The sequence below is a fragment of the Penicillium antarcticum genome (genome assembly GCF_028974205.1).
Source record: "Penicillium antarcticum strain IBT 31339 chromosome Unknown utg000004l_segment0_segment0, whole genome shotgun sequence".
Taxonomy (NCBI): Eukaryota; Fungi; Ascomycota; class Eurotiomycetes; order Eurotiales; family Aspergillaceae; genus Penicillium; species Penicillium antarcticum.
The window spans coordinates 1,520,783-1,543,827 of NW_026695302.1; the positions used below are offsets into that span (position 1 = coordinate 1,520,783).

The 23,045-nt window shown below is 49.3% G+C and overlaps 9 protein-coding genes across 9 annotated transcripts; 5 read left to right on the plus strand and 4 right to left on the minus strand.

The window, feature by feature from the left end:
- Positions 1–189: 189 nt before the first annotated feature.
- Positions 190–1,515, minus strand: N7508_004561 (M20 family metallopeptidase; the record flags this gene model as incomplete). Its single annotated transcript, XM_058462627.1, has 1 exon — positions 190–1,515. One exon carries the CDS (start codon positions 1,513–1,515, stop codon positions 190–192), a length of 1,326 nt encoding a protein of 441 aa, XP_058321252.1.
- Positions 1,516–4,253: 2,738 nt separating this feature from the next.
- Positions 4,254–7,464, plus strand: N7508_004562 (putative NRPS-like enzyme; the record flags this gene model as incomplete). The annotated part of the gene is made up of 4 exons (XM_058462628.1): positions 4,254–4,529; positions 4,585–4,855; positions 4,904–7,056; positions 7,144–7,464. The coding sequence occupies 4 exons, from the start codon at positions 4,254–4,256 to the stop codon at positions 7,462–7,464; spliced, it is 3,021 nt and encodes a 1,006-aa protein (XP_058321253.1).
- A 1,511-nt stretch (positions 7,465–8,975) lies between these two features.
- N7508_004563 (uncharacterized protein) lies at positions 8,976–10,457 on the plus strand (the record flags this gene model as incomplete). The annotated part of the gene is made up of 2 exons (XM_058462629.1): positions 8,976–9,243; positions 9,292–10,457. 2 exons carry the CDS (start codon positions 8,976–8,978, stop codon positions 10,455–10,457), a joined length of 1,434 nt encoding a protein of 477 aa, XP_058321254.1.
- A 2,003-nt stretch (positions 10,458–12,460) lies between these two features.
- On the minus strand, positions 12,461–14,257 carry N7508_004564 (putative DNA 3'-phosphatase Tpp1; the record flags this gene model as incomplete). Its single annotated transcript, XM_058462630.1, has 9 exons — positions 12,461–12,625; positions 12,718–12,863; positions 12,922–12,982; positions 13,042–13,178; positions 13,246–13,370; positions 13,424–13,729; positions 13,777–13,889; positions 13,962–14,119; positions 14,170–14,257. 9 exons carry the CDS (start codon positions 14,255–14,257, stop codon positions 12,461–12,463), a joined length of 1,299 nt encoding a protein of 432 aa, XP_058321255.1.
- Positions 14,258–14,555: 298 nt separating this feature from the next.
- Positions 14,556–15,401, minus strand: N7508_004565 (mediator of RNA polymerase II transcription subunit 18; the record flags this gene model as incomplete). The annotated part of the gene is made up of 2 exons (XM_058462631.1): positions 14,556–14,874; positions 14,926–15,401. The coding sequence occupies 2 exons, from the start codon at positions 15,399–15,401 to the stop codon at positions 14,556–14,558; spliced, it is 795 nt and encodes a 264-aa protein (XP_058321256.1).
- An 801-nt stretch (positions 15,402–16,202) lies between these two features.
- N7508_004566 (alpha-ketoglutarate dehydrogenase subunit KGD4) lies at positions 16,203–16,623 on the plus strand (the record flags this gene model as incomplete). The annotated part of the gene is made up of 2 exons (XM_058462632.1): positions 16,203–16,278; positions 16,340–16,623. The coding sequence occupies 2 exons, from the start codon at positions 16,203–16,205 to the stop codon at positions 16,621–16,623; spliced, it is 360 nt and encodes a 119-aa protein (XP_058321257.1).
- Positions 16,624–17,299: 676 nt separating this feature from the next.
- N7508_004567 (RUS1 family protein) lies at positions 17,300–19,556 on the plus strand (the record flags this gene model as incomplete). Its single annotated transcript, XM_058462633.1, has 7 exons — positions 17,300–17,428; positions 17,697–17,806; positions 17,894–17,906; positions 18,013–18,076; positions 18,127–18,467; positions 18,532–18,576; positions 18,678–19,556. 7 exons carry the CDS (start codon positions 17,300–17,302, stop codon positions 19,554–19,556), a joined length of 1,581 nt encoding a protein of 526 aa, XP_058321258.1.
- Positions 19,557–20,820: 1,264 nt separating this feature from the next.
- N7508_004568 (regulator of G-protein signaling domain-containing protein) lies at positions 20,821–21,888 on the minus strand (the record flags this gene model as incomplete). Its single annotated transcript, XM_058462634.1, has 1 exon — positions 20,821–21,888. One exon carries the CDS (start codon positions 21,886–21,888, stop codon positions 20,821–20,823), a length of 1,068 nt encoding a protein of 355 aa, XP_058321259.1.
- A 460-nt stretch (positions 21,889–22,348) lies between these two features.
- Positions 22,349–22,798, plus strand: N7508_004569 (uncharacterized protein; the record flags this gene model as incomplete). Its single annotated transcript, XM_058462635.1, has 3 exons — positions 22,349–22,554; positions 22,588–22,714; positions 22,742–22,798. The coding sequence occupies 3 exons, from the start codon at positions 22,349–22,351 to the stop codon at positions 22,796–22,798; spliced, it is 390 nt and encodes a 129-aa protein (XP_058321260.1).
- Between the last annotated feature and the right edge of the window lie 247 nt (positions 22,799–23,045).

Sequence of the window (23,045 nt, forward strand, 5' to 3'; positions counted from 1 at the left end):
GTTATTTTCAGGCGCAATATATAAATTTGGTGACATGATTCGGCATTAGAGATTGCTTTCCAATATCCCTTTTTGTAGGAAACTGATCAGACCCTACTGGCATTATATGCAAAGTAGCTAAAATAATGTGATTACCCGAAATAATGCTTCCCGGCTGTCGTATCCATGCTATGCAAATGCAACGGCCAATTATACTGTGAGGCCCTGCTCCTCTCTATCCAAAGCAGCCTGGATCAGCTTCTTAAATCCACCAACGGCGTCCTTGAGCTGGCGCACGCTCAAAGCCTCATGGTCACCATGAGCAACAAAGATACTGCCAGGGCCATAAAGGTAACGCTTGACGCCAAACCGAACAGACAGGTTCGGAACATCGGTACCATAGTTCACGGTAATAACATCAAAGCCTTCAACATCGGTATCAAGATCCACAGGCGCATAAGACTCACCATGCGAGCTGAAGTCCACAACAACCTCAGCCTCCTCGTCACGGCTAGCATCCGCAACAGCGCGCTTGATAATCTCATGCGCCTCGTCAGGTGTTCCAGCGGCAAGACGTACGGAGACATCAGCATACGCCTCAGCGGGAACGACATTAGTCGCAACACCAGCGCGGACAACGCCAACATTCAGCGTCGTCTCGCCATACTTCGGGGAAGAAGGAAGACCGCCCTCCTCTGTCGGGGTACTGCCCAACTTGTCGACGCGAGAAAGCGCGGGTAGGATGGCTGAGACAGCACTGTGGCCGAGCCATGGGTATCCCGAGTGTGCGGCCGAGCCGTGGGCGAAGACCTCGAAGCCGAGCATACCTTTGTGGCCGGAAACCAGGTTTGCTTCGGTGGGTTCACCAAAGACGAGGGTATGGTAGGCGCTGTCTTTGTTGTACTCCGAGTTGGAGAAGGCCTTCATTCCATCACCACCGACTTCCTCGCCGACGACGAAGAGGAGGCCCAGCTTTGCGTCGGGTTGCTCGTTCAGCGTTTCCAGTGTGGCGAATATTTGCGCCGCAACGCTGCCCTTAGCATCGACAGTACCACGGCCAGCCAGGACGAGATTTTCAGAGTCAAAGCTGCCCGACTTGTCAGTCTGAGGGCGATGTACCGAGTATGGAATGAAAGGCGGAACGGTATCGATATGACTCGTAAGAATGATGGAGGGAGACCCCGAATGCGAGTCAGGATAGGCGTAAATATTGTATCTTGTCTTTGGGCTTTCATGGCCATTCAGTGGAGGTACCTCCTGCTTCACGACGGTGAAGTTCCTAGCCTCTAGGAACTTTGCGACAAAGAGGCCGACATCGTGCTCATTGCCCGAGACTGACTCAATTTCGACTAGGTCTCGGTGGAATGATAGTAGAGGCGAGTTGTTGATTATATCCTCTGTGTCGGTCTGGCTGTAGACCGGCTGAGAAACGGTGGATGCTGCTCCTAGGGGTTCCTGTTGTGCAGGTGCGGGGTGCGGAGAAGCCTTCACGCCGGTGATAGCAGCCGCGACTGCGAGGTATGAAGAGAACTTCATTGCGGGTTGAGGGGATGGACAGGTATCAACCAAGAGAACTTCAGTTCAGTTACAGCTGCAATTCTACAGCATCAACTCCAGATAATTGAAACAAGCGGGTTGAAGCCTTGCAGGAGGTTGGATGCCGATGACGGAAATTCCCGATAGATAAGTATAGGGTCACGTGAATCGGAGATAGTTATATTAAATTTATAGTCATGAGGTGATCTCCTTTGATCCCGATTGGATTGAGTTGTGTGTGGCTTTGTGAACATCCATTATATATTCCTGCTGTTTACAAAGAGGCTATTCGCATCAACTTGCTAGAATGGATGTGCTAGGTATATCACGACATCTACGCTATTTATATGATTATCAGGTTCACTCATTGGGCTATCTGCAGTAGTGGGATCACACTGATTCGGTATCACAATCCATTCTCATCCACGTATCTTCAATCCAACGGAAGCCAACAAAAGGCACGAGACACAATATGGCAGGAGATTAAGCTCGTTCGGTGTGTTCCTTTCTGTGAATGGGTCTGTCCAGCTGCTGATAAATACCAGGTATGTCTCTCAGGGAGGAGGGATAGATCGACAAATCGCATGCTCTCAACGGCCGTGTGTATCAACAATCGGTCACAGTGACTCAACACTTCAGTCGTGTGCATAAACCGGACGTGTGCTTTAATAACAGCCAAATGTATGTAGGAAATATAAACATGCCTACGGGCGTCATACTGGGAGTATCATCAGAATTTAAAGCCGGAGGGGCCAACGTCGCCGTAGAGGTGCTGCAGGTTCGGGTACGACTATTGGCCACGCTGGTAGATGTTGCCAATGTTACTGGAGGGAAAATGGACAGCCTCAGATCCAGAGTAGTATTAATGAAATACTTGCTCAAAATTATCAGCCGAGATCCTGCTCGGACCAAGGCCGGTTTCGGCCCAGTTATGGATTGTTCCAATGTTCATAGCGGAGATATTGATCGCTCCGGGGTTGGTCTGGTGTTGAGGAAAATGTGACCAACATTTCCAAACGTGTAGTTCATGGGTTTTTCGTCACCACCCTGGGGGAGCCTGATCTGAGGATTCTCATCATAAGCGAGTTGGACGACATTGTAGCCGGAAGACAGATTGACAGCTTAAGCAGCGCAGCGATGGGAAGTTGTAAGAAGAGATGGGGGTATGAGAAGAAAAGAATAAATGCAGACAATGAAGCGAGAAGCCACAGGCCTGAGAAGTTGGGATTGTTGAGGTTTGCTGTTGATGAGCCATGCGTTGTCTGTTGCTATGACTATTCACGTTTGCCCAGCAAGCATCACCACGAACAGGGGTTCTGTGATCACTCAACACATAAACCCATAAGGGCAACTTCAGCACTCGATCGATTTCAACGCGAATCAAGTGGGTTCCACTGTTCTGTTAACTTGGAAATATATTGAGTATAGATGTTGATATGTACCTTGGAAAGATATGCGAGAATTCACCGCTAATACTTGTTCAGTAAAAGATCATTATTAACTAAAAAGTAACGTTCCCGAGCGAGTTCCCTAACGTCGACTATTTACCCAGGAGTCTCCCGAAGTCGTAGTATTGGGGTCCACAAGCACCGAGTCAGATGCCGAAGATCATGGCAATCAGTAAATGACGGATAGCATGAAATAAGCAATACTAAGCTCGGAACTTGGAGGTATCAGATACAGTGAGCTACAAGTGTGTATTGGGCGTCAAGATGTGACAAGTGATATCACAACGCAAACATCGGGATATCGGCACCATGATGACTATAACTAGCATACTCCATTATCCGCGACACATTACTCAAATAAGAAATATGCACAGATACTCGAGACGATCCTAGCTGCAGGGTGGGCCTTTTTAGACTTACCCACAATAGTACGTAGACTGCAGAAATTTACGGATAGCATGATGCCATCGAATTCAAACCGAGTACACAAGTTGAGGTAAATAACTCATATGAGGCTTGTATAGTCAATGTATCTTGGCACGTCGGTTGAGGCTGTACATCAGCAGAATGTACCAACACAGGAAAGTTAACTCCGAATCAACTGTCCGTGGAGCCCGAACTAGTCCTGGACCACAATAATTCAAAAATAAAGACTCTACTATCCACTATAGACTACTTCTATACAAATCTTGCAAGAACATTGGGTATTACTAGCATCACGCCACTAGATCCTACTTCCGCATTTCAAGGAAGCTGCTTAGTATGACGCCTAAACTATCTTCCATGCATAATGTATATTTATTGCACATGATATTATGCTTTGAAAGTTACATAGTGTACATGATATGGTACCTTATTTGCCTATTTGTTCGGGAACATGCATATGCTTAATGAACGCCACACTATACACAAAAAAAAAAGACAAGCTTCTTACCCCTGTCAAAAGTTCGGCATGTTGATGCCGGGAGGGGTTCTTGTGAAGGCAGAACCAAGCATAGGTATGCCCGGTCCGGATAACGGGTACTGTGGGCCTGTTTTTTGAGAAATGATCTGCACATGCAACAATGTAGCCCACACATAATGGAGCCATCCATGAGTGAGCGGCAAATCGGCTGTTCAAGAGGGCATTTTTCCGATAGTAGAGAGTTTGGTCAAGATATTGGATCAAGTCACTCTGGTCAGAACTATAAAACTCGACATTCCCGCCGTGGACAGTCCATCAGAGCACCATCTATTTCTGCATTACACTGTTTATCCAGCTTATTCATATTTTATTCACCTGATTTAATTATGAACCAACAAAAGAGACTTCTAGCGATAGCTGTCGATGACCATGCAAAGCACAACCCTAGCAATATCTTTGCAGTCATCCCGCAAGGCTCGGAACTTAGCCATGGCTTCCGTAGCCTGACCATGAAAGACCTGGCACACGCTGTTAACGGTATGTGTTGGTGGATTGAAGGAACTATCGGACTAGCACAGTCGCCCGAGACACTGGCGTACATGGGGAGCAATGATGTGCGCTATTTCGTCTTCATGCTTGCCTGCCAGAAGACCGGTTACCAGGTGAGAACAATCACCATACGGTTGACATGGAGGTATGCTGACCGATTCTTGACAGGCTTTCTTGCCTTCGACCAGGAACTCGGATGAAGCTCATCTCCACCTATTGAAAGTGATCGACTGCACCAAGTTCTTCTTCAGTGAGGAGCGACGGGCAAGAGCTCTGGAGATCCAGGGGCTCTCTTCGAAGGCCTTGGAGCTTTTCCAGGTTCCCGCTCTCAAGACCGTCCTCAATGAGGAGCCTGGTCTGCGCTATTACCCATATAACAAGTCGTTTGCCGATGCCGAAAATGACACAATATGTATCATCCACAGTTCAGGAACAACAGGTAGGTCTTGGATATATGAATTGTGCCGTCCACTGCTAACTTCCGTAGGCATGCCAAAGCCAGTATACCTCACCAACGGCTTCTTTATGACTCTCGACTCGCTCTCTAACCTTCAATGGCCAGCAGGCCGCATTCCAGCTCCCTTCTTCCATTTAGGCCAAGAGGACCTGGTGCTGAGCACAACACCCTTTTTCCACCTCATGGGACTGATGGCCTTGATATTCACGGTCTGGTTTGACGTTCCTGTCCTAATTGGCCCTGAGAAGCCACTGTCCGTCGATCATATGGTGGGACTTATGCAAATCGGCCGTCCGACATTAGCAATGTGTCCACCATCGGTTTTGGAGGACATGAGCTATTCTGATGAAGCACTGTCCTGTGTGAAGAACCTCAAATCCGTACTCTTTGGAGGCGCACCACTTGCACCAGACGTTGGAGACCGTCTCCGCCAACACACCACAGTTGTGACAGTGATCGGAACCAGCGAGATTGGCTGGATTGCATCGATGGTACCAGAGGACCCAGCTAACTGGGGTTACTTTGAATGGAACGACACATATGGTGTCGATATGCAGGATATCGGCGAGGGCATGTTTGAGATGGTCATTCCTCGACAGCCGGATGCTCGCGACTTCAAGGGTATCTTCCATACATATCCCGACATCAGTGAATATCACACCAACGATCTGTACACTCGACACCCGACACACCCCCGTCTCTGGAAGTTCCATGGACGAAAGGATGATGTGATTGTGTTGAGTAACGGAGAGAAATTCAACCCCGTGGGAATGGAAACCATCATTGAGGGTCATCCGTTGGTTGATAGTGCGGTTGTAGTTGGCCAATCCCGCTTCCAAGCTGGGTTGCTCATTGAGCTGAACCATGATGTGCCGGACATGGACACCAAGCTATTTATCGAGCAGATTTGGCCGACGGTGCAGGTGGCTAATTCAACCATTGCTGGCCACGGACGAGTCATGAAGAACAGGATCGGCATTGCTCCCAAGACGAAGGCCTTCAAGAAGACGCCGAAGGGCACTGTACAGCGTCGGACTGTTCTTCGGGAATTTGAGGAGGAGATTGATGCGATTTATGCTCAAGGAATGGACGACGAATTTGACCAAGATCTTCCGGAGAGTTTGGATTCCGAGAGTGTCACCAAATTCATTCGCCAAACCATTGCGCGTGTCTTGGAGAAGGAGATATTCAGTACTCAGGACTTCTTCAGTGCTGGTCTTGATTCTTTGCTGGCCATCCAGGTCTCTCGAATGATGCAAAAGATCATCGAATTGCGCCCAGGAGTGAAAGCAGCCATTACTGCTCAAACCATTTATGCCAACCCGACAATCGAGAAATTGTCTACTGCTGTGCTAGCCATGCTGGAAGGGAAATCCCAGGCTGAAATTCCACGCGAAAAGAAGCTCCATTACTTGGTGAAAAAGTATACGTCCGACCTTCCCGTCCGGAAGGTCCGCCACAATGAATTGCAAGCGCCTACCACTGTGATTTTGACTGGCTCCACTGGCTCATTGGGCAACTATCTACTTCATCGTCTACTGAGCAGCGAGTCTATCTCTAAAGTCTACTGTCTCAATCGCTCCGACGCCGTATCACGACAGCAAAAGGGCTTCGAAGAGAAGGGCCTGTCCCTGGACAACTGGAACAAGGCCGAGTTCCTGCAAGCATCATTCGGAGCAGAACGCTTTGGCCTTGACGGGGCTAAATACCAGGAGCTCGTTGACTCGGTCGACACCATCATCCACAACGCGTGGAAAGTCGACTTCAATCACACCGTTGACTCTTTCGAAGACACTCACATTCAAGGTGTGCGACGCTTCGTCGACTTCAGCCTGAGCAGCCGCAACAATGCTCACATTCACTTCGTCTCTTCTGTCAGCACAGTAGGGGCCTGGACACCTGAGATGGGATCTTCGATTCCAGAAGAGCCCATGGACAGCAATGTCGTTCTCTCCCAAGGATACGGCGAGTCCAAACACGTCGCGGAGCGTATCTGCCTCGAAGCCTCACGCCGCTCAGACGTCCCTACGACGGTGTATCGCGTTGGACAGATCGCAGGACCAACCAGCCGGAGTGGACAATGGAATCCACACGAATGGTTGCCAATGATCATCGCGACGTCGAAAGCGATGGGTAAAATCCCAACTCGCTTAGGATCAATGCCCGTTGATTGGGTACCGGTGGTAAGAAACCATCCCAAAGCTCAAACAAGCCGAAGGGACCGAAAGCCCCTGGCCGAGAAGAACTCATGCTGATCCGTCTCGAAATAGGACACCCTCTCCGCGATTATGGTGGAGATTGTCAACACACGTCATCGGTCGTCCGACCTGCCCTGGGCCGTGTTTCACCTCACCAACCCGGAGGCAGCGCCATGGTCATCGCTGATTCCAGCCGTTCAAGAGCAATATCCGGTCGAGCCAGTTGATTTTGCTGCGTGGGTTGCCGACCTCGAAAGCATTTCCAATCCCAGCAGCGCGGACCTCGCTTCCAAACCGGCGCTCAAGCTATTGAGTTTCTACCGCGGGCTTTTAGATGAGGGGGGGTATGTCTGTGCCGTTGGATGTCCGGCGGGCGAGAAACGCCAGTCGTAGCATGCGGACCTTGGAACCAATCTTGGCCTCGCTGATGCAAAACTGGCTACAGCAGTGGCAGTTTTAATCTACTGTCTAGATTAATATCTTCTATCAAGAGTCCAATAAGAGACCTCATTTCGGCTTACATCATCCTCGATAAGGTTTTTCTCGTTCATTTAGCCGAGAGATAATGATTGGCTGTCGGTCCGGACTAAGAAAGGCTAGCCCCGTTTCAGCGACAGCGTCGCCCAACTTGGACAAGTGACCTGCAGGGATGTTTCTAGTAGAAGATATGATCGGGGATCGCCAGGGGAAAACAAGTTATAAGTCAAGAGCCGTGTGATATATCCACCCATACTTGAGAACCGAAGGCAAAATGACCTGTTGAGAAAAGTCACAGAATAGGCCTGAGTACACCTCAAGAGGCACACCCGGAGAGGCGTCCCTACGACCATGGGTTCCCCTCCTCTTGGCTCCCAGTCGCCAATCACCATGTAACAAAGCAATGGTTCCCGAATCCCCGTGGCCAATTCTGCCATGTGGATCTGACGTAGTTGCCTTCCCCTCTCTTACCTACGGCTTCCGATATTGCATGTTCGCCTACTGTAAAGGGTAGTCCCCGTTCGGAGCGTACACGGTATTTCCAACTGTACCTGGTCGTCATACTCGGACAAAGTTCTTACAGGGACCGTTGTGCTCCTGAATCACGGGTGGATGCAGAAATGGAAAACGGTCAGAAAAATAGAGAAAAAATAGAGAAAGTGACCCATCAAAACTGCCCAAACATATTAAGAGTTCACCTGTCGAGACTAAAGCGAATAAGGAATGGACGACTGGGTCGGTATGGCATCATAAAAGTAGTTCCCGGCATCCACTCCAGTCTAGACGCTGTCGATCGCACAGTTGGATTTTAGACTGTTGTGTAGCCGTATACAAAGAAGAGAATAGATAAAATAAACAGAATAGATAAAATAGGAATGCAGAGCATACAATAGAGAATGGATGGAATAGAATCACTATATTGGCCACTCTGTGCAGTAGAAAGAAAAAGAATCAAAGAGGAAGGCTTCCAGACTCTTTGCGGTTCCGTGGTTCCCGGTATTTTTCTTTCGGATTTCGCATCGACGATCGGCTCTTAGTCAGTTTTCACTTCCGACGTCTATGTCTTTCTCTTTCTGTATATCTCTTTCTCTCTTGATATTGTACCCTATCTCTCACCAGGATCTCCCTGCATTGCTGGCCCGTTTGCTGATCGTGAGTATTCCCCCGCGAAACGTTCGTTTCTGCCCAGCCAGCTGGTCACCCCAACTTGTTTGGTCCACGTCGCTTGCTTTTTTTCGGTATTTTTGGATAGGTTCTATCAAGATCTCTGCTAACTGGCTCTATCCCTCAGTTCCCGCTTTCCCGGACTCTGATCACACCGCCACCTTTCCTAGGGAATGACTTTTACCTCTCTCTTTATCTAAGCTCGTCGCCAATGCTGAGCTGTGATCCATCTCCATTTATACAGCCACGGGCACCCGTTCATAATGCACAAAGTGTCTCAATTAATCGACGCGACACGAGATTCTCTCGACGATATGTCGCGGCAGCCCTTGTCTCCGTTGACTATTAACACCTCCGCGCCGGCATCACCGGCCATCTCTTTGTTCTCTACCACAGGACACAACCGCGTTTCGAGTTCCGTCTCTTCCCTCGTATCGTCAGATCTCAAGAACTCCATGGATAGCCCTAGGAGTTATTTGACCGGAGTAAAAGAGGAGGAATCGCGTGACTCATTGGAAGAGCAATATTTCCGTATGTATCGCACGGGAAGAGAGAAGATATGTACTAACCGTTCTTTAGAACATTTTGATTGTGGCATGAACGACGAGTCATACTTCCCCATGGATAACTCGGATAACTACGACCTCAGCGATACTGGAATGGAAACTACCCCCCTATCGAAAAAGCGCCGCTCAGATGACGCATCGATGAAGGGAGTCTCGCGCATTGGTTCACGCATCTCAACTATGTCAACCCGGTGGAAGCGCTCCCACTCTTCGGGCACTGAAATTGATGCGTTCCCAGACGATCTACGATCTCGCGCTGGCTCAGCCTCCTCCGCACTAGCCAGCCCCGTGGTCGGTCCTTTGAGCCGTGTCGATTCAATTCCTCCTTCGCCCGCTCGCACCATCTTCGAGGAGCGTGTTAGCGACTCTGGCGCACGCCCAATTGATATTACCCGGGCCAACAGCTTCAGCCAGGACGACAATGACAAGCAGCAAGCCACGACTCCGCTTCTGCCGCCATTGTTGGGAGACGACTCAACAAACATTGTTTCCCGTGTTCAGTCGCCCCTGCAGTCGCCCTCGGTAGCCGATGTCAGCGAGCCTCACCACTGGAGTGTGACTTCCGACCCCCGTTTCATGGGAGTTCTTCCCTCACCCCCGCTTTCCTCCAAGCCATCTGTGGCCTCGTTCAACCGGCCCCGAACTAGCACCTTACGCACTGTCTCGGGTGAAGCACCCCTGGTCCTTTCCGATCCCAACGATGAGTGGGCCAACAAGCTCGGTCACGCCAATTTCACCATCCAACCCGAGCCGTATGTTCCCGTGATTTGCGACATTGGCAACTTCCAGCAGGTGCGCGCCGACTGGGATATTGCGCGATGCAATTTTGCCAAGCACCTTGTCCGTACTGGCGAGCATTACGGTGTTACCTCTACTATCTACAGGCTCACCATTGAGAAGTGGGAGGTCATCAACCGCGCATGGCGCACCCAACACGAGGCCATGCTCAACCAGCTCGGGGCACTAGATGGTGTCGCCCTCACCTTGACCCAGTCTAACATCGACCCATGCGCAAATGTCCGCATTCCCGGTCTTCACGACAAGTTCCCCGAGATGGGAGACGAGGACATCGTCGGCCCAATGACTGTCGCGCCAGCTACAGAAATTGGCGGCCCATGCCGAACTGAGAAGAAGAGGAATTTCTTCCGCTTTTTCCAGGATCTGGTCTCCCGACCTTAGACAGCCGTCCCTGCTTGTCTTCCTTTCGTTTCGTTTCCTTTGCTCTTTTCCATCCAGCGACCCGCAACGATAATGACCATAGAATATTCCCCACGGCGTTTCGATACGCGCCACCTGTCACGACTAATGTCTCTCTCTCACCGTGTTTTCCTTTGCTTGTCCAATAATGACTCACGATTTCCGATCCGGTCGACTATTTCCTCGCCCGATCATGTCCTTCCTTCTCTTCCCAGTCATGTTTTTTTCGGGATACGGTATCTGTCTTGTCTGACAGATACAGACAAGGCGGATACCATATCCCGGACTGGGCTCAGACCCGTCCATTCCTTTTTTTTTTTTGCTTAATTATACCCTATACACCAAGCCTATTCATTGTATCGCATAGACTTCATTCCCAATTCCCTTTTTCATGCCTCTCCGAGCGCAAAGCAAAAAGCAAAAGAAAAAAAGCACATGTTTCCATATCTGTAAATATACACACAGCTTACCTATTGGCGGGCTTCATCTTGTATTCATTTGGCAAATACATACTATACTTCTCTCCTACACTTTCCATATCATATGTTCACCCCAATTGACCTATCTCAAACAATACACTAATAACTCCCGCATATTACATGCACAGCGAACACGAGGATGACAATGCATGGCCCCAGCATCATCCGAGGTCCAGGCACGTGGAGCATCTCAAGCCAGTTCATGCACAGACGACCAGTCAGTTGTACCTGACAGCCCTGTGTCCTTTGTGCCTGACCACAAAACAGCTGTTTCGTTGTTCAATGAGTCACTGGGGTGAAAAGGAAAGCCCTAAGGTCCACCGAACATGCACGACCGGTAAAAGAGGAGCTAGGTGGGGGTCCGCCACGTCTAAGGCACTACCGCCATTCCCTCATTTCTTTTCGCCTTACAAGTCCCAATCAGATAATAACATAATACAAAGATCAAAAGTTACCGATGTTCAAGCAGAACATTACAAATCATTTATCAATCATACAAGTGCAGATTTAGGCTCCGATGTCACAAGGCACCCGCAGAGTGATGCGATACCGTTGGTGTCTGATCCCAGACTAGCTCCATCCGGGTGAATATCTGTAGGAACAGAAGCTAGTGCGATATTAGTCTCGGGTCGACGTGTTCCAGGTGCCTTGGCGAGATTCACTTTTCCGGCTTTACGCTTATCTGGAGTACCTGAGGGGACCTGAGGGGGGGGGGTACCTGAGGGGCAGGGTTAGGGCTTTTGGCTTTGGATACCCGTGGAACTGGTTCGGGGGCTTGAGAGTACCTTTGGACTTGGGTATTGTAATTCAATGCAGGAACTTTTTTTTTTTTTTTCCTTCGCTGCTTCTCGCTTCTCTTTTCGCTTCTGGGTTTTCTGCTGTGGCGAATCGCTTATTGTTGCGGTACAACTATACTGCACTTTACTGTGCAGGATCGGATCTGATCACCTATTGTTACTTATTCACTAAGAATAGTCTGTGTATCTATAACGGTTATTTTAATGCATGGATGTATCTGCACAATCCGAATAATGTCTTAGTCGTACACTCTAATCTCAGACGAGACACTAGGTCTAGACCTATGCTGAGAAGTTTAGATGTATACTGTAGAGGGTATAATGAAACAAACTATATCCCCCAAACCTGTTTTCATTCATGTCAGACCCATTAGATTAGATCTTACATGCGTCGACAAGCAACAAAGGAATGTAAAGAAATGCATTGATTCAGGTTTAGATGGAATCCAGATTCAAATCCCTTTGTCTTCATCGAAGCAGTCCAGATGGGCATTTTCCGCTTTGATGTGGTCATTTGAATGATTAGGAAACCGAATGCTATCAATAGATGTACGTGCCCAGCTGCTATGCAATATTTCATATTATCAACTGTACTGTAGACCTGAACTGAGATGAGACATGGTATTGATGGAGCCTAGAAAGAAGCAAAACCCAAGCCGTGAGAAAGGACCTTGAAAAAGAACATCAAGTGTTAATATCATCGATACTTTCAAATCCAGTACTGGCGCCAAAGAGCCTTGGCCTCGTCACTGCCGCGGAACTGGAACTCGACAGGGATGATATCGTCGAATCCCTCGTCTAACGTGGGTGCCTGGAAGCGGCGGCCGAAGTCGCCAAAGGCGATTCCTGGAAGGGAGGTTCTAGATTCGGGATTCTCGGAGGATGTTAGTATAGAGATGCATCATTGGGTGTTATGGTGTTGGCTGGTTAAGACACGGGATATTGCCGATTGACGCGGGTACGTACAAGGTTTTTGTTAGATGCGCGGACAGCGTCGTTGTGTTTGCAGAGGTCTGGGGTTGAGATGAACTGGACGCAGCGGATGGGCACTTTCAACTCCTTTGCTAGGGAGGTCCAATAGGCTCTTGTTTCCGGGTCGGCATTTGTGTTGTCTGTTCTTGGGTTAGTTTGTTGGTCAGTTTGATGGGTATGGATGAGGATGGGACGTACCGACTACAACTGATTTCTTAGCTTCAAGGTGTTCGCGAGCGACCTTGAGGCATTTCGGGCGCTGCGCTTGATTAGCAGGGAATTCGGTGGAGTTTCCGTATGGGTGATGCGAGTGCATACCGTTTTAAGCATATCCTGGTTCACTCGTTTGTAACCGAGAGGTTCCAGATGAGTCCAGTAGAAAGTAGATTTGCCAGCACCAGGACTTCCACAGAAGATGACTAGTTCCAAGGGGTGCTTGCGAGTAAATGGTTTGGCTTTTATATGAATTAGCCATCGATTTGACCTGGGGATAACTTCTCTGTGGAAAGAGGGATAGCATACCAGGTTCCTCTTCCGACTTCACATAGAGCATCGGATCAAACAGCTTTGTCGCTGGCTCTGTTGTTTCACCGAGAAAGAACTCTTCTGGTGTCTTGAAGGACATGCCCATGTTCGTGGCCAATCCACTAGATCATATCAGCATCCATCGAAATACTAAAAGCAACTGTGAGATGCTTACCGATCCACACCCGAATGATCACCAGGCCGTCCAGCTGCGTCTCCCACAAAGACTGAGCCAGAAAAATCAACACCGGCAACATCAAGGTCATAGTCATCCAAGAACTCGTGCCACATCCCGAGACGGGGCTTGCGGTACTCAGGATCCGTAGTAGCTGCGTAGACGCTCACGGGAATATCAAGTTGCGTCAAGACAACAGTCATCTTCTCTTTGAAATTCGAGAGACTCTTCGATTCACTTCGACCCCCCTTGATGTCTTTCTGAACGCTGATCTTCTTCTGGTTTGAGAAGATCACGACTTGGTAGCTGTAAAGTGTAAGCCAGGGTTTTCTCGCTGAGATATGTATGCTGACCCTTCGGAATTGAGCTCCTTCAGACGACCTGGAACTTTGTCGTTCCACCATTGCCAGTCTGTTGCTGACTTTGGGAACACATTGCCGGATTTTGTCTTGATCAATGTTGAGTCCTGAAGCGCTTTTTAGCATAGCTCTGACATCCAATGCTGTTTTAGCATCATTACAGGTAATTGAACACATACCAGATCAAATCCAGCAATACGGCGTTTCTCAGAGGGACTCGGCACTTGGTTCTTGGAGGTCTGTTTTCCGATGATGCAACTCGTCCCAATGAGGCGCCATGTAATTACTTCAGGCTTCTTCTGCGAGGCCGGAGTGAAGAAATTGGCAACCGACTTCTCTATAAACATATATCAATAGCTAATCAATCAAGGTAGCCAGAGAACCTACTGGTGACAGTCGGGTCGACCTTGCGGCGTAGCGGAGGCGGTGAAATGGCCTGGGGAGAGGCACTCCTTTTAGCTGGCCCCTCGGCCATTCTGACGATGCGAGCGAGAGAGAACGTTTTGAAGGGTTTAGGGCTAATTGGAGCTGCAGCTCAATTCCTTGTGTGTGTTGAAGTTGGAGATCTAGGGACGCGCCAAGACCAAGACGCGGAGTCACCAAGTCACATGTTTGAACATTGAATGGGTCAAGTCAGAAGAGAAAAATGAAAGATGACATAAATTGTGTATATTGTTTTGATCGCTAGATGGGTATCTTCTTTTTTGATGAATTATGTGCGAGTTCTAAAACATTCCATGCCTTGTTTCCTCAGCTAGAGCCAGTCGAGGCGTCTACTTAGCCCTCGTATCAAGAGAGAGCCGGTCTGCCTGCTCGAGACGAATTACCGACTTCAATTGCTCGCGTAGCCCGAAGAGATGCTGCGAGGCTAGCTTCATCGTTTCTTGGTTGCTCCCGTCTTGAACAGTAATGGAGGCCTGTAGAACGTAGCTCCCGCTCTTTTCTAACGGCATCATATCCTTCAATGGAGGCATCTGCTGTCGAGGTTGACTTGGCTCCTGGTCGGTCGGGTATTGCAGAACCCGCTGCAAAAAGATCACAATTTCATTGTGTACGAACAGATCACCCTCAACCACATGCTCGTTCACGAAGCTAAGATTTCATTAGCGCCGCCAATCATAAGATCCAAGTCACACCACTCACTTGTAGCCCCACGCACTCATGACCGGCATGACATCTCCCGATGGCAAGGATGAACTAGACATCTGACGCGATGTGACAGCCGAGCGAGTGCCAGCTTCCGGGATATCTCGAAATTCCAACCTCCATGGCTGATGTTCATAGTCATACCGGTAAGCCTCGGGCTTCTCGTCTGTACCATCCATATGCATATCGGAATCGATTGCAGCACCAAAGTCCTTTTCAGTGACTGGGCCAACCACCTGGGTGTAGTACATGCTTCCATTGAGCATCTTGTTCAGCCGCTGAAGGTCCCCCGACTGGATGTCCTGGCTGGCACCCGTGCGCCCCGCCATGAGACCGGGTTTGCGATAGGCTTTGAAGATCAGCCGCCGCTCCAAGCAGTGGCGGGGCTGCATGGCTGTCAGACCAGCAAGCTGTTGGAGGAGCTCATAGTGTTGGTGTGCCGGGACCGAGGCGAACAGCAATACCTCGTGCATCTTATGATATGCGGGTGAAGTCGGGATGTTTAGTCAGGGTCCAAGCTTTGAGTGGCGCCTTATCGAATTATTAGATGTGGCGATTTGTAATGCTTCAGGGACAGGATTCTCTCGTTAGGGCAGTGAAACCCTTTCGAAGTATGAGTTCCGCGTATTCACACAAGGGGACCGGAAACGTTAACGCAACCGACTGCGGGGTGGAACAAAGGAATAAACTTGGAGATGCTCAGATCGTACGATTGGTGGAGGAGAGCTTCAGAAGAAAAGAAGATCCCAGTCAATAATTGGGGAGCTCACCGGGAGAGCAAAGTGGGAAAGGATCTGAGAGTCGGGGAACCGCGAATGGCTTCACACTGCGGGGATGAGTTTGGGGATCCCAGTCTACGGCGCTGTCTACCAATAGAGGAAGCCGGGTCAAATTCCGAGCAGAAGTCTGACAGACGTACAACCGCAGTGTTAGTGGCCAATTTAGGAGTGTTGCGTGGTTGAGATTGTACCGCGTAGCCGTTAAGCAGTTCATCGGCTCCGACCCGGTCCCAAAGCGGTAACCCTCCCGCCGGCACTTCTTATCTTCTTCGCTCCTCCTCAGTCTCTTTCTCTGCATCTCTGTCTCTCTAGCTGTATTCTTCTCAATCGCAATCTCGCCTACTATCACTTTCATAATCCAGCTCACCACCTCACTTTCACTCTCTCTCGACTCCGGGTCGGTTCGGATACTACCGGACCCGTTCAATTTCGCACACTCGCGTTAAATTGATCTCAACCCTCTCACCTACACCACCTCCATAACCCACCTTCACAATGCGTGTTACTTCCGCTCTCTGCTCTGCTGCCCGCACCCCTCTCATCCGCTTCGTTGGAAAGCGTTCCATCCCTAGTACGTGAATCCCTCGAGTCCCTCCGAGATCCGAACCCTGAGCTAACATTTCTGTCTCCAGAGTCGGTTGACCACGCTCCTCGCGCTCACCCCGCTTCTCCCACTGGAACTCTCCCCAACTCCTTCGCGGCCTACCGCGCGAAGGCCCAGCAGCACGGCCCTCTCGGTCGCGCTTCCTTCAACAGCACCATCGGCGGCCACTCTGGCGCGTCGCTTGGCCCCGTCAAGCCCCAGAACGGCGAGTTTTTCGACCGCGCTGAGCTCCCCTCGCGTTTCGGCCGTCTTCCTTGGACTCAGGCCGAGATGGAGGCTATCGAGACTGGCGGCGCCAGCATGTTCGCATAAGCGCCCCCTGGCAAAGATCAAACTAGAATATGAGCGATGGGGCATGACACTTCTTTTTGGAAGTTGTGTGATGAGCGATGAGCAGCAGATTGGATTCTGTTTCAACCCTCCCAGAGTCGAGGCTGCTGCTGTTGAAAGGTGGTGTTGAACCTGGCCGACCGTGGTGATGCTTCGGTCGCTGGGACTTGGATCTGATGTTCAGATCGGCCACTCGTTTCCTCAACCAAAACTTCTTTCACATTATACCTTGTCTCTTGCTGTTGGTCAATCGCCATACGCAAGGACACTTTTTTCACAGAGCGCTTCTTTTCCGCTCTGTCTCCTTCTTTCTGTACCCGGCGCTGGTGGTTGATTTATTTCGGTGTTCTTCTTTTATATGCAACCGCTTCCAATTGGAAACGCGAAGAGCTTTTATACATAGATCTGATTGGGTTGATCTTTTGAAGATTCACATTCATTGTTCAATAGTAGGCTCTGGGAGCACTTATCATAGCAATGGATTATCTCGAGGCAAGCTTGGAAGATGTGACCATTTAAGGTTATTACTGCAGTAGGGCATATCCTGCCCTATCATGCCAATTTTATAGCAGCAATTAAGGGTTGACGTGGTCTCAAGCACGTGCCTCCTACCTACCTCTAACCCCAGATTTTGACCTTTATCATCCATTCGATCAACATGGGGTCTAGTGAATCCGATAGACTGATCTTCCAGGAGACAGATGAGGCTGGCAATTCCACCGCAACCTACATCTACTCCGGGGATGGCGCCTCGAGGCGAACTTCATCGGGTCGGGTGGATGTTATGGTAAGACATTCCTCGGACTTTGAACCCCAGCATGGCTGCATTCCTGACGCTTTGCATCTCTCATCTGCTTGTTTGTTGCGAACACTACCCTGGTTCCAGGATGACGTGGCACGTACCAACTTGTCCGGATGAACAGGACCCAACCATGTGCACTAAAAACATGTCTGTTCATTTCAATGCTATGGATAACATACTATAATGATGTCTCGCTTTGATCCGAACATGGGATGGTGATATTCAGCCCTGGTACCTTACTGATATTGAACAGACATCTCCCTCGTCTACCTCCTTATGGTCAACAAAGCCTCTGGTCAGCTCACTGAGTGATGTGTTTCTTCCTTCCGGATACCCTCACAGTGTCAGTGATGACTATCTACCGTGAGTCTTCCAAGGCAAACCAAACAAACTGTGCTTTGTCGTCTTGTCTGTGCCATACATGATCTACAAATGCTAACGGGATATCAGATATCAAGTCTTCGTAAGCTAATCCATGCACTAAACACGGATACTGTTCAATCACCTACATCGCCAATCTGCCATATCAAGCCGAATACCAAATCAAGTCTAACCAACCCAACCCATAGGACTCCCTCCAAGCCTTCTGTAGCTCAATAGCAGGTCTCCTCTCCTCCCGCGCCGTTCTCCAAGGTCAATCCCACTCTTCCCAATGCAAGCCCCAATATTTACACATTGCACAGGAGTCGGCGTCGGCAACGCAGATGCATCCCCAACATCAGCCCTCCTGCTTCACATCTTACAAGACATATCCGGCAGGATAGCCACAATCCTCTTCGCTCACCGCGTCGGCACAGCCCTGGAACCAGAATGCAAGACTTATAGACTTGCCGCAGATGTCTTCAATGACATTGCCATGATCATGGACTGTCTCTCGCCGATGGTTCCTGCTGGTATGATGCGGGTTACTGTTCTCAGTACGGCGGGAGTATTGCGTGCATTGTGTGGTGTTGCTGGGGGGAGTTCGAAGGCTAGCTTAAGTGCTCATTTTGCACGGTGGGGGAATTTGGCGGAGCTTAATGCTGTATGTTTTGTTCCTCTCGTGGTGTTGGTTGAGGTTGATTTGGGAGAGCTGACATTTTGTATAGAAAGATTCGTCCCAGGAGACTGTTATTTCGCTGTTTGGAATGCTGGTAGGTTCTCTCTATATTGTTCTATTCTTTTTTTTTTTTTTTTTTTTTTTTTTGCGTTCAGTGTTCAAATTAACTGGGCATCGGTCACTAACTTTGGACAGGTCGGATCTGTGGTCATCTCACACATTAACAGCTTCACAACAACCTGGATAGCACTATTGCTCCTTCTAGCCCTCCATCTTAGCATGAACTACGCCGCTGTCCGCGCAGTACAGATGACAAGCCTGAACAGACAACGGGCGAACATTACATTCTCGGCTCTACTTGACTCCGACGCAAGCCTGGCAAATAAGCTAAGCTTGAACTCGATGTCGGCCTCAGCAGTCACCAGCAAGTTGACAATTTTCACACCCGCAGATGTAGCATATCACGAGCGCATCTTCCATCGAGATGGGGCACTACGATGGACAAGCCATTCATCAACATCAACATCAACATCAACGGAACATCTAGGCTCAGCCCAGATAGGCCTCGCCCTATCTTCATTCTTCGGCACATCAACCAACGGCATAAAGACAACCATGCCAGTCAACCAACTCACAAGCCTATTCTCAAAAGAGTCCTACCTCCTCTACCTCACACCCTCCTCACAATCTCAAGCCCCAAAACGAACATGGAACGCATCAATCCTCCTCAAAAGAAACTGTTCAATCATCGACCAATTAAAAGCATGGACACATGCATTACTAGCAGCAAGAATCCTGATGCAGATGGATTCGTCAAAACAGAGTCAGGCAGAGATTGAACGGGGCAGAAGTAAAGAAAGAGGACGCATAAACCGAGGGAGGAAGGATTCCTCGCCGGGTGATGCAGCGGATCTTTCTGGCTCGGGTCCTACCCTAGATGTCCTTGAACGGACTCTTTCCTGTTTAAATGCAGAGTCTCGGTTTGAGGGGTATCTTGTGCGTTTAAGAGATGCTGGGTGGAATCTTGATATTGCGGCTTTGGAGACGAGGGGTGGGAGGAGGGTTTCTGTTTGATTTATTGCTGTTTGATCTGGACTGAAGACGGATTGCTGTGCTTTTATTGCTATTGCTATCACTATCGCTATTACTATCGATATCAATATCAATATCGAGTACTCTTACCAATCTCTTCCCTGGTGTCATTGCTCTCTCTCCCTCCATCTATACATATCTCCTTCCACGCCCAATCCCATTCGCAAGTTCTAATTGCAATCCCAAATCCTTCACATTCAATACAAAACACCCAGTATCCACACTCAATGCAACATCGAAATGACCCGACGTACCTAACAAATCAATAGGGTTACACATGCACCCAACCCTGTACAACGCCAAGGCCCTAAGAGTCAAGATGAACCTCATGTCCTCCTTCAATTCTTGGATCTGTGTCTGCTTGTACGACGCTGTGAGGTGTAAAGTTCGAAGTGCGAGTCATGAGTTTGGATCTTGTACGGATTGGGATTGGGTTTCACAAGATTTTGGATTGGGAAAGAGAGTTGGGAGATGGATATAGTTGGGTATTCCATGGTTCGGTGGATGGCTTGATTATCTGGTTGTTTAGTGTTGTAGGTGTGGATGTGTGGTCAGTTAGTTTGGAGATTTGGCTAATTAGGTAGCTAGGACGGTGGATGTGATAAGGTGTACATGTTTGAGTATACAGTATGGATTGGGATTGGGTTCAGCCATTTTAATACTTTGGAAGGTGACATTGCGGTGGGAAGTATTTGGTCTTTTGCTTTATGGACTGTGACTGCATTGATTAACAGTGCCAATGATATCACGTCCACATCTTCACTCCTTGAAGATTTGAGGAAGATAGACTACAGATTACAACCACAAGTACAATTGAGAATAGATGCAAAGTGGGGTATCAAGTCTATTGATCCAACAAATAAAACTCCATAGGGGAGGATATGATATAGAGACATAGTCTCAACAAAACGCCAGGATCCAGTCCGGAAGACCTGAGGTCATCCAATCTATAGATGAGAACATGATATGATATATAAGGGTTTCTTTTCCCGTGATGCCATCCGCCAAAAAAGTAACAAGAAAAAAGAAGGAAAACGCCGGTTTCATATGCTTTCGATGCATCATGCTCTCATACACTGCCAATATAAACGCTCGAAAAGGCTAACAAGTCGTAGGAGATGCATATCGGAATTCATGCGAGGGTGTGTAGAGATATCGTTGAGGTGGTCATGGAGATGTCGTGAGTTGAGAAAGGACGAAAGAGGTATGTCCGTTTTGTAAAGTCGGAGAGAAGAGAAAGATGGGTTTAGTCGTCCAAACCGAGGATCTTGGGGTCGCGACCCCCGTTGCTGCCACCAGTAGACCGCTTTTTGAAGCCAAGCTTCATACCCATCTTCTTCCACGGGTTCTCGGTGCGAAGTTTAGGGCTTTGGATGGGGAGATGTGGTTCGCTGGCAGGCGGGGTGGTGGGCGGCGTCATGGGTTCCTCGGCGGTGGGACTGGACTGGGGAGAGCCGCTGTCATCGGTCAAAGCCAACGAGGCAGACTCGCCACTCATACCGAGCAAAGCACCGGAAGTGCGTTTGCCAATGGCATGCGCGGCGCCGAGTGACATGTTCGAGCGGCTGTGGCCCGTTGATGGGAGATCCCGTGTTGATGACTGAGGGGAGGTCCGCTTGGCACGCGACCGGACCTTTTTCATCGGATTCTCCTCCAGACTGGTCGATGACAGGCTCATGATATCTTCCGGGCCCAGGAGGGGACCAGAGGAGGCGAGCATGGAGGGGGATGTGGTGTGAGAGTTGACAAAAGGAAGAAAGATGGATTCCTCCATGAGATCATGAATGCGTTTGACGGCGGAATCCAGCGTCTCCGGGACGGGAGGCGCGGTGACGGTGGAGTATCGGAGAAGGTCGTCACGCACTTCACTGGAGAGGTTGATTTCCCTTGGTGACCCAGGGAAGATGTAGGCATTCATCAAGCGCTGCCAGAGCATGCACAGGTGCCGACTTTCTGGGCCGTCGGACTCCAGAGCGGCGGGGCCTAAGCGGTCGGTAAAGGCGTAGTATGATTCCCGGTAACGGTTGGCCTCCATGGTGAATTCGAGAGTCTCGAGACAGTGATTCTGGGAGAGGTAGGCCATAAAGGCGCTGAGGGTATATGGGGGTGGTGCGACATTGGCCAGGACTTCGTCGAGGGTCGGGCGCATAGAGAAGGCTCCCGCCGAGACGGCCAGGCTGACCGGTCGGGAGCCAGAGGATTCCATATCCTCTTCAGAATCGCTGTCTGAGGAGGTAGGAGACAATTCGGGGGTAGTAGTTGGAGTATGATTCCGGAAGAAGAGGGACGGCGCCAGCGTCTTCTTCTTAAGCATAGCGTAAAGTTTGCGTCGGGGACCCTGTATCTTCGGCTTTTTTCTCACCAGTCCCCTGCGTGTGGGACGAGAATCCAGAGTGATTATTGTAGCATAGGATAAATGGGAAGGAGGGAGTGTGGTCGTGTGTGTGTGAATGTGTATGTGAGAGAGTGAGTGTATATGTAGAAGTGGAGGTTTTGAATGTGCAGAAGGCAGAAGGGGGAGATAAAAGGGAGGAAAACCGTATAATACCAAAGTGGAGTCGAGTGGAGCGATAAGATATTCTTTTTGGTCTTTTTTCTATTCTTTTTTTCTCTTCTTCTTTTTGCCTGTTTGGGCTTTTAGTGGCAATTCCCTGATTGGCTGTGACTCTTCCCAGGTGTGGCGACACGCCAATCATGACGAAATCTTCCACAGCAAGGGAGTAAATATGGACAGGGGGCATTCTACAGCAAAAACGGGAGATACCATTCCTTCCATGTCATGGGTTTCTGGAAAACTGCGTGGCGACTTGACTCCACCCACGCGAACTGAGCCCCAGCCATCCATCATCTTCGATAAAACTTCTACTATAATGTGTTACAATAATAATAATACGGTTCCTGACCTAATTCCTAATGCAGCACCAATCTTAAGACCAGACTGGCCCACGGTGGCCGCTAGCACGCCATCCGAGACCGGAATGTGAATCCATGACCCACGGTTCAATTATTACAGTAATGTCATTACAGCCAGCGTCACCTTGGGATCGCCGGCCCTGCCGATCTCCATCGTTAACCAAAACCGGTTGGGTAAGATTGCACACAAGCTTCATAGTTGGCACATTCCCAACACTCGTGGACGCGTATGTGGCATGTTCAACCTTACATAGGAATTGACTGGCTTTGACACTGGCTTTGACATTGTGGCATTCGTGTCGCATTTGTAGCATTTGATGGAGGCGAACAGGCTAAACCCGAACAAACGACTTAACAGACTAATAGACCCGCGATGAGGTTTTCTTGAATGCTACGGTCAGTATAAAAATCTCGACATCTTTAGTTTGCGGTATATCACCGCACCCGGCCTGCCCAGCCCTTCTAGATTTTCTAGAATCCCCGCCGAAGCACTTTAGTTCCTCAGCCCACACGATCGCCACATCCGTGAAAGAAATTTCATGACAGGTGTACCCCTGG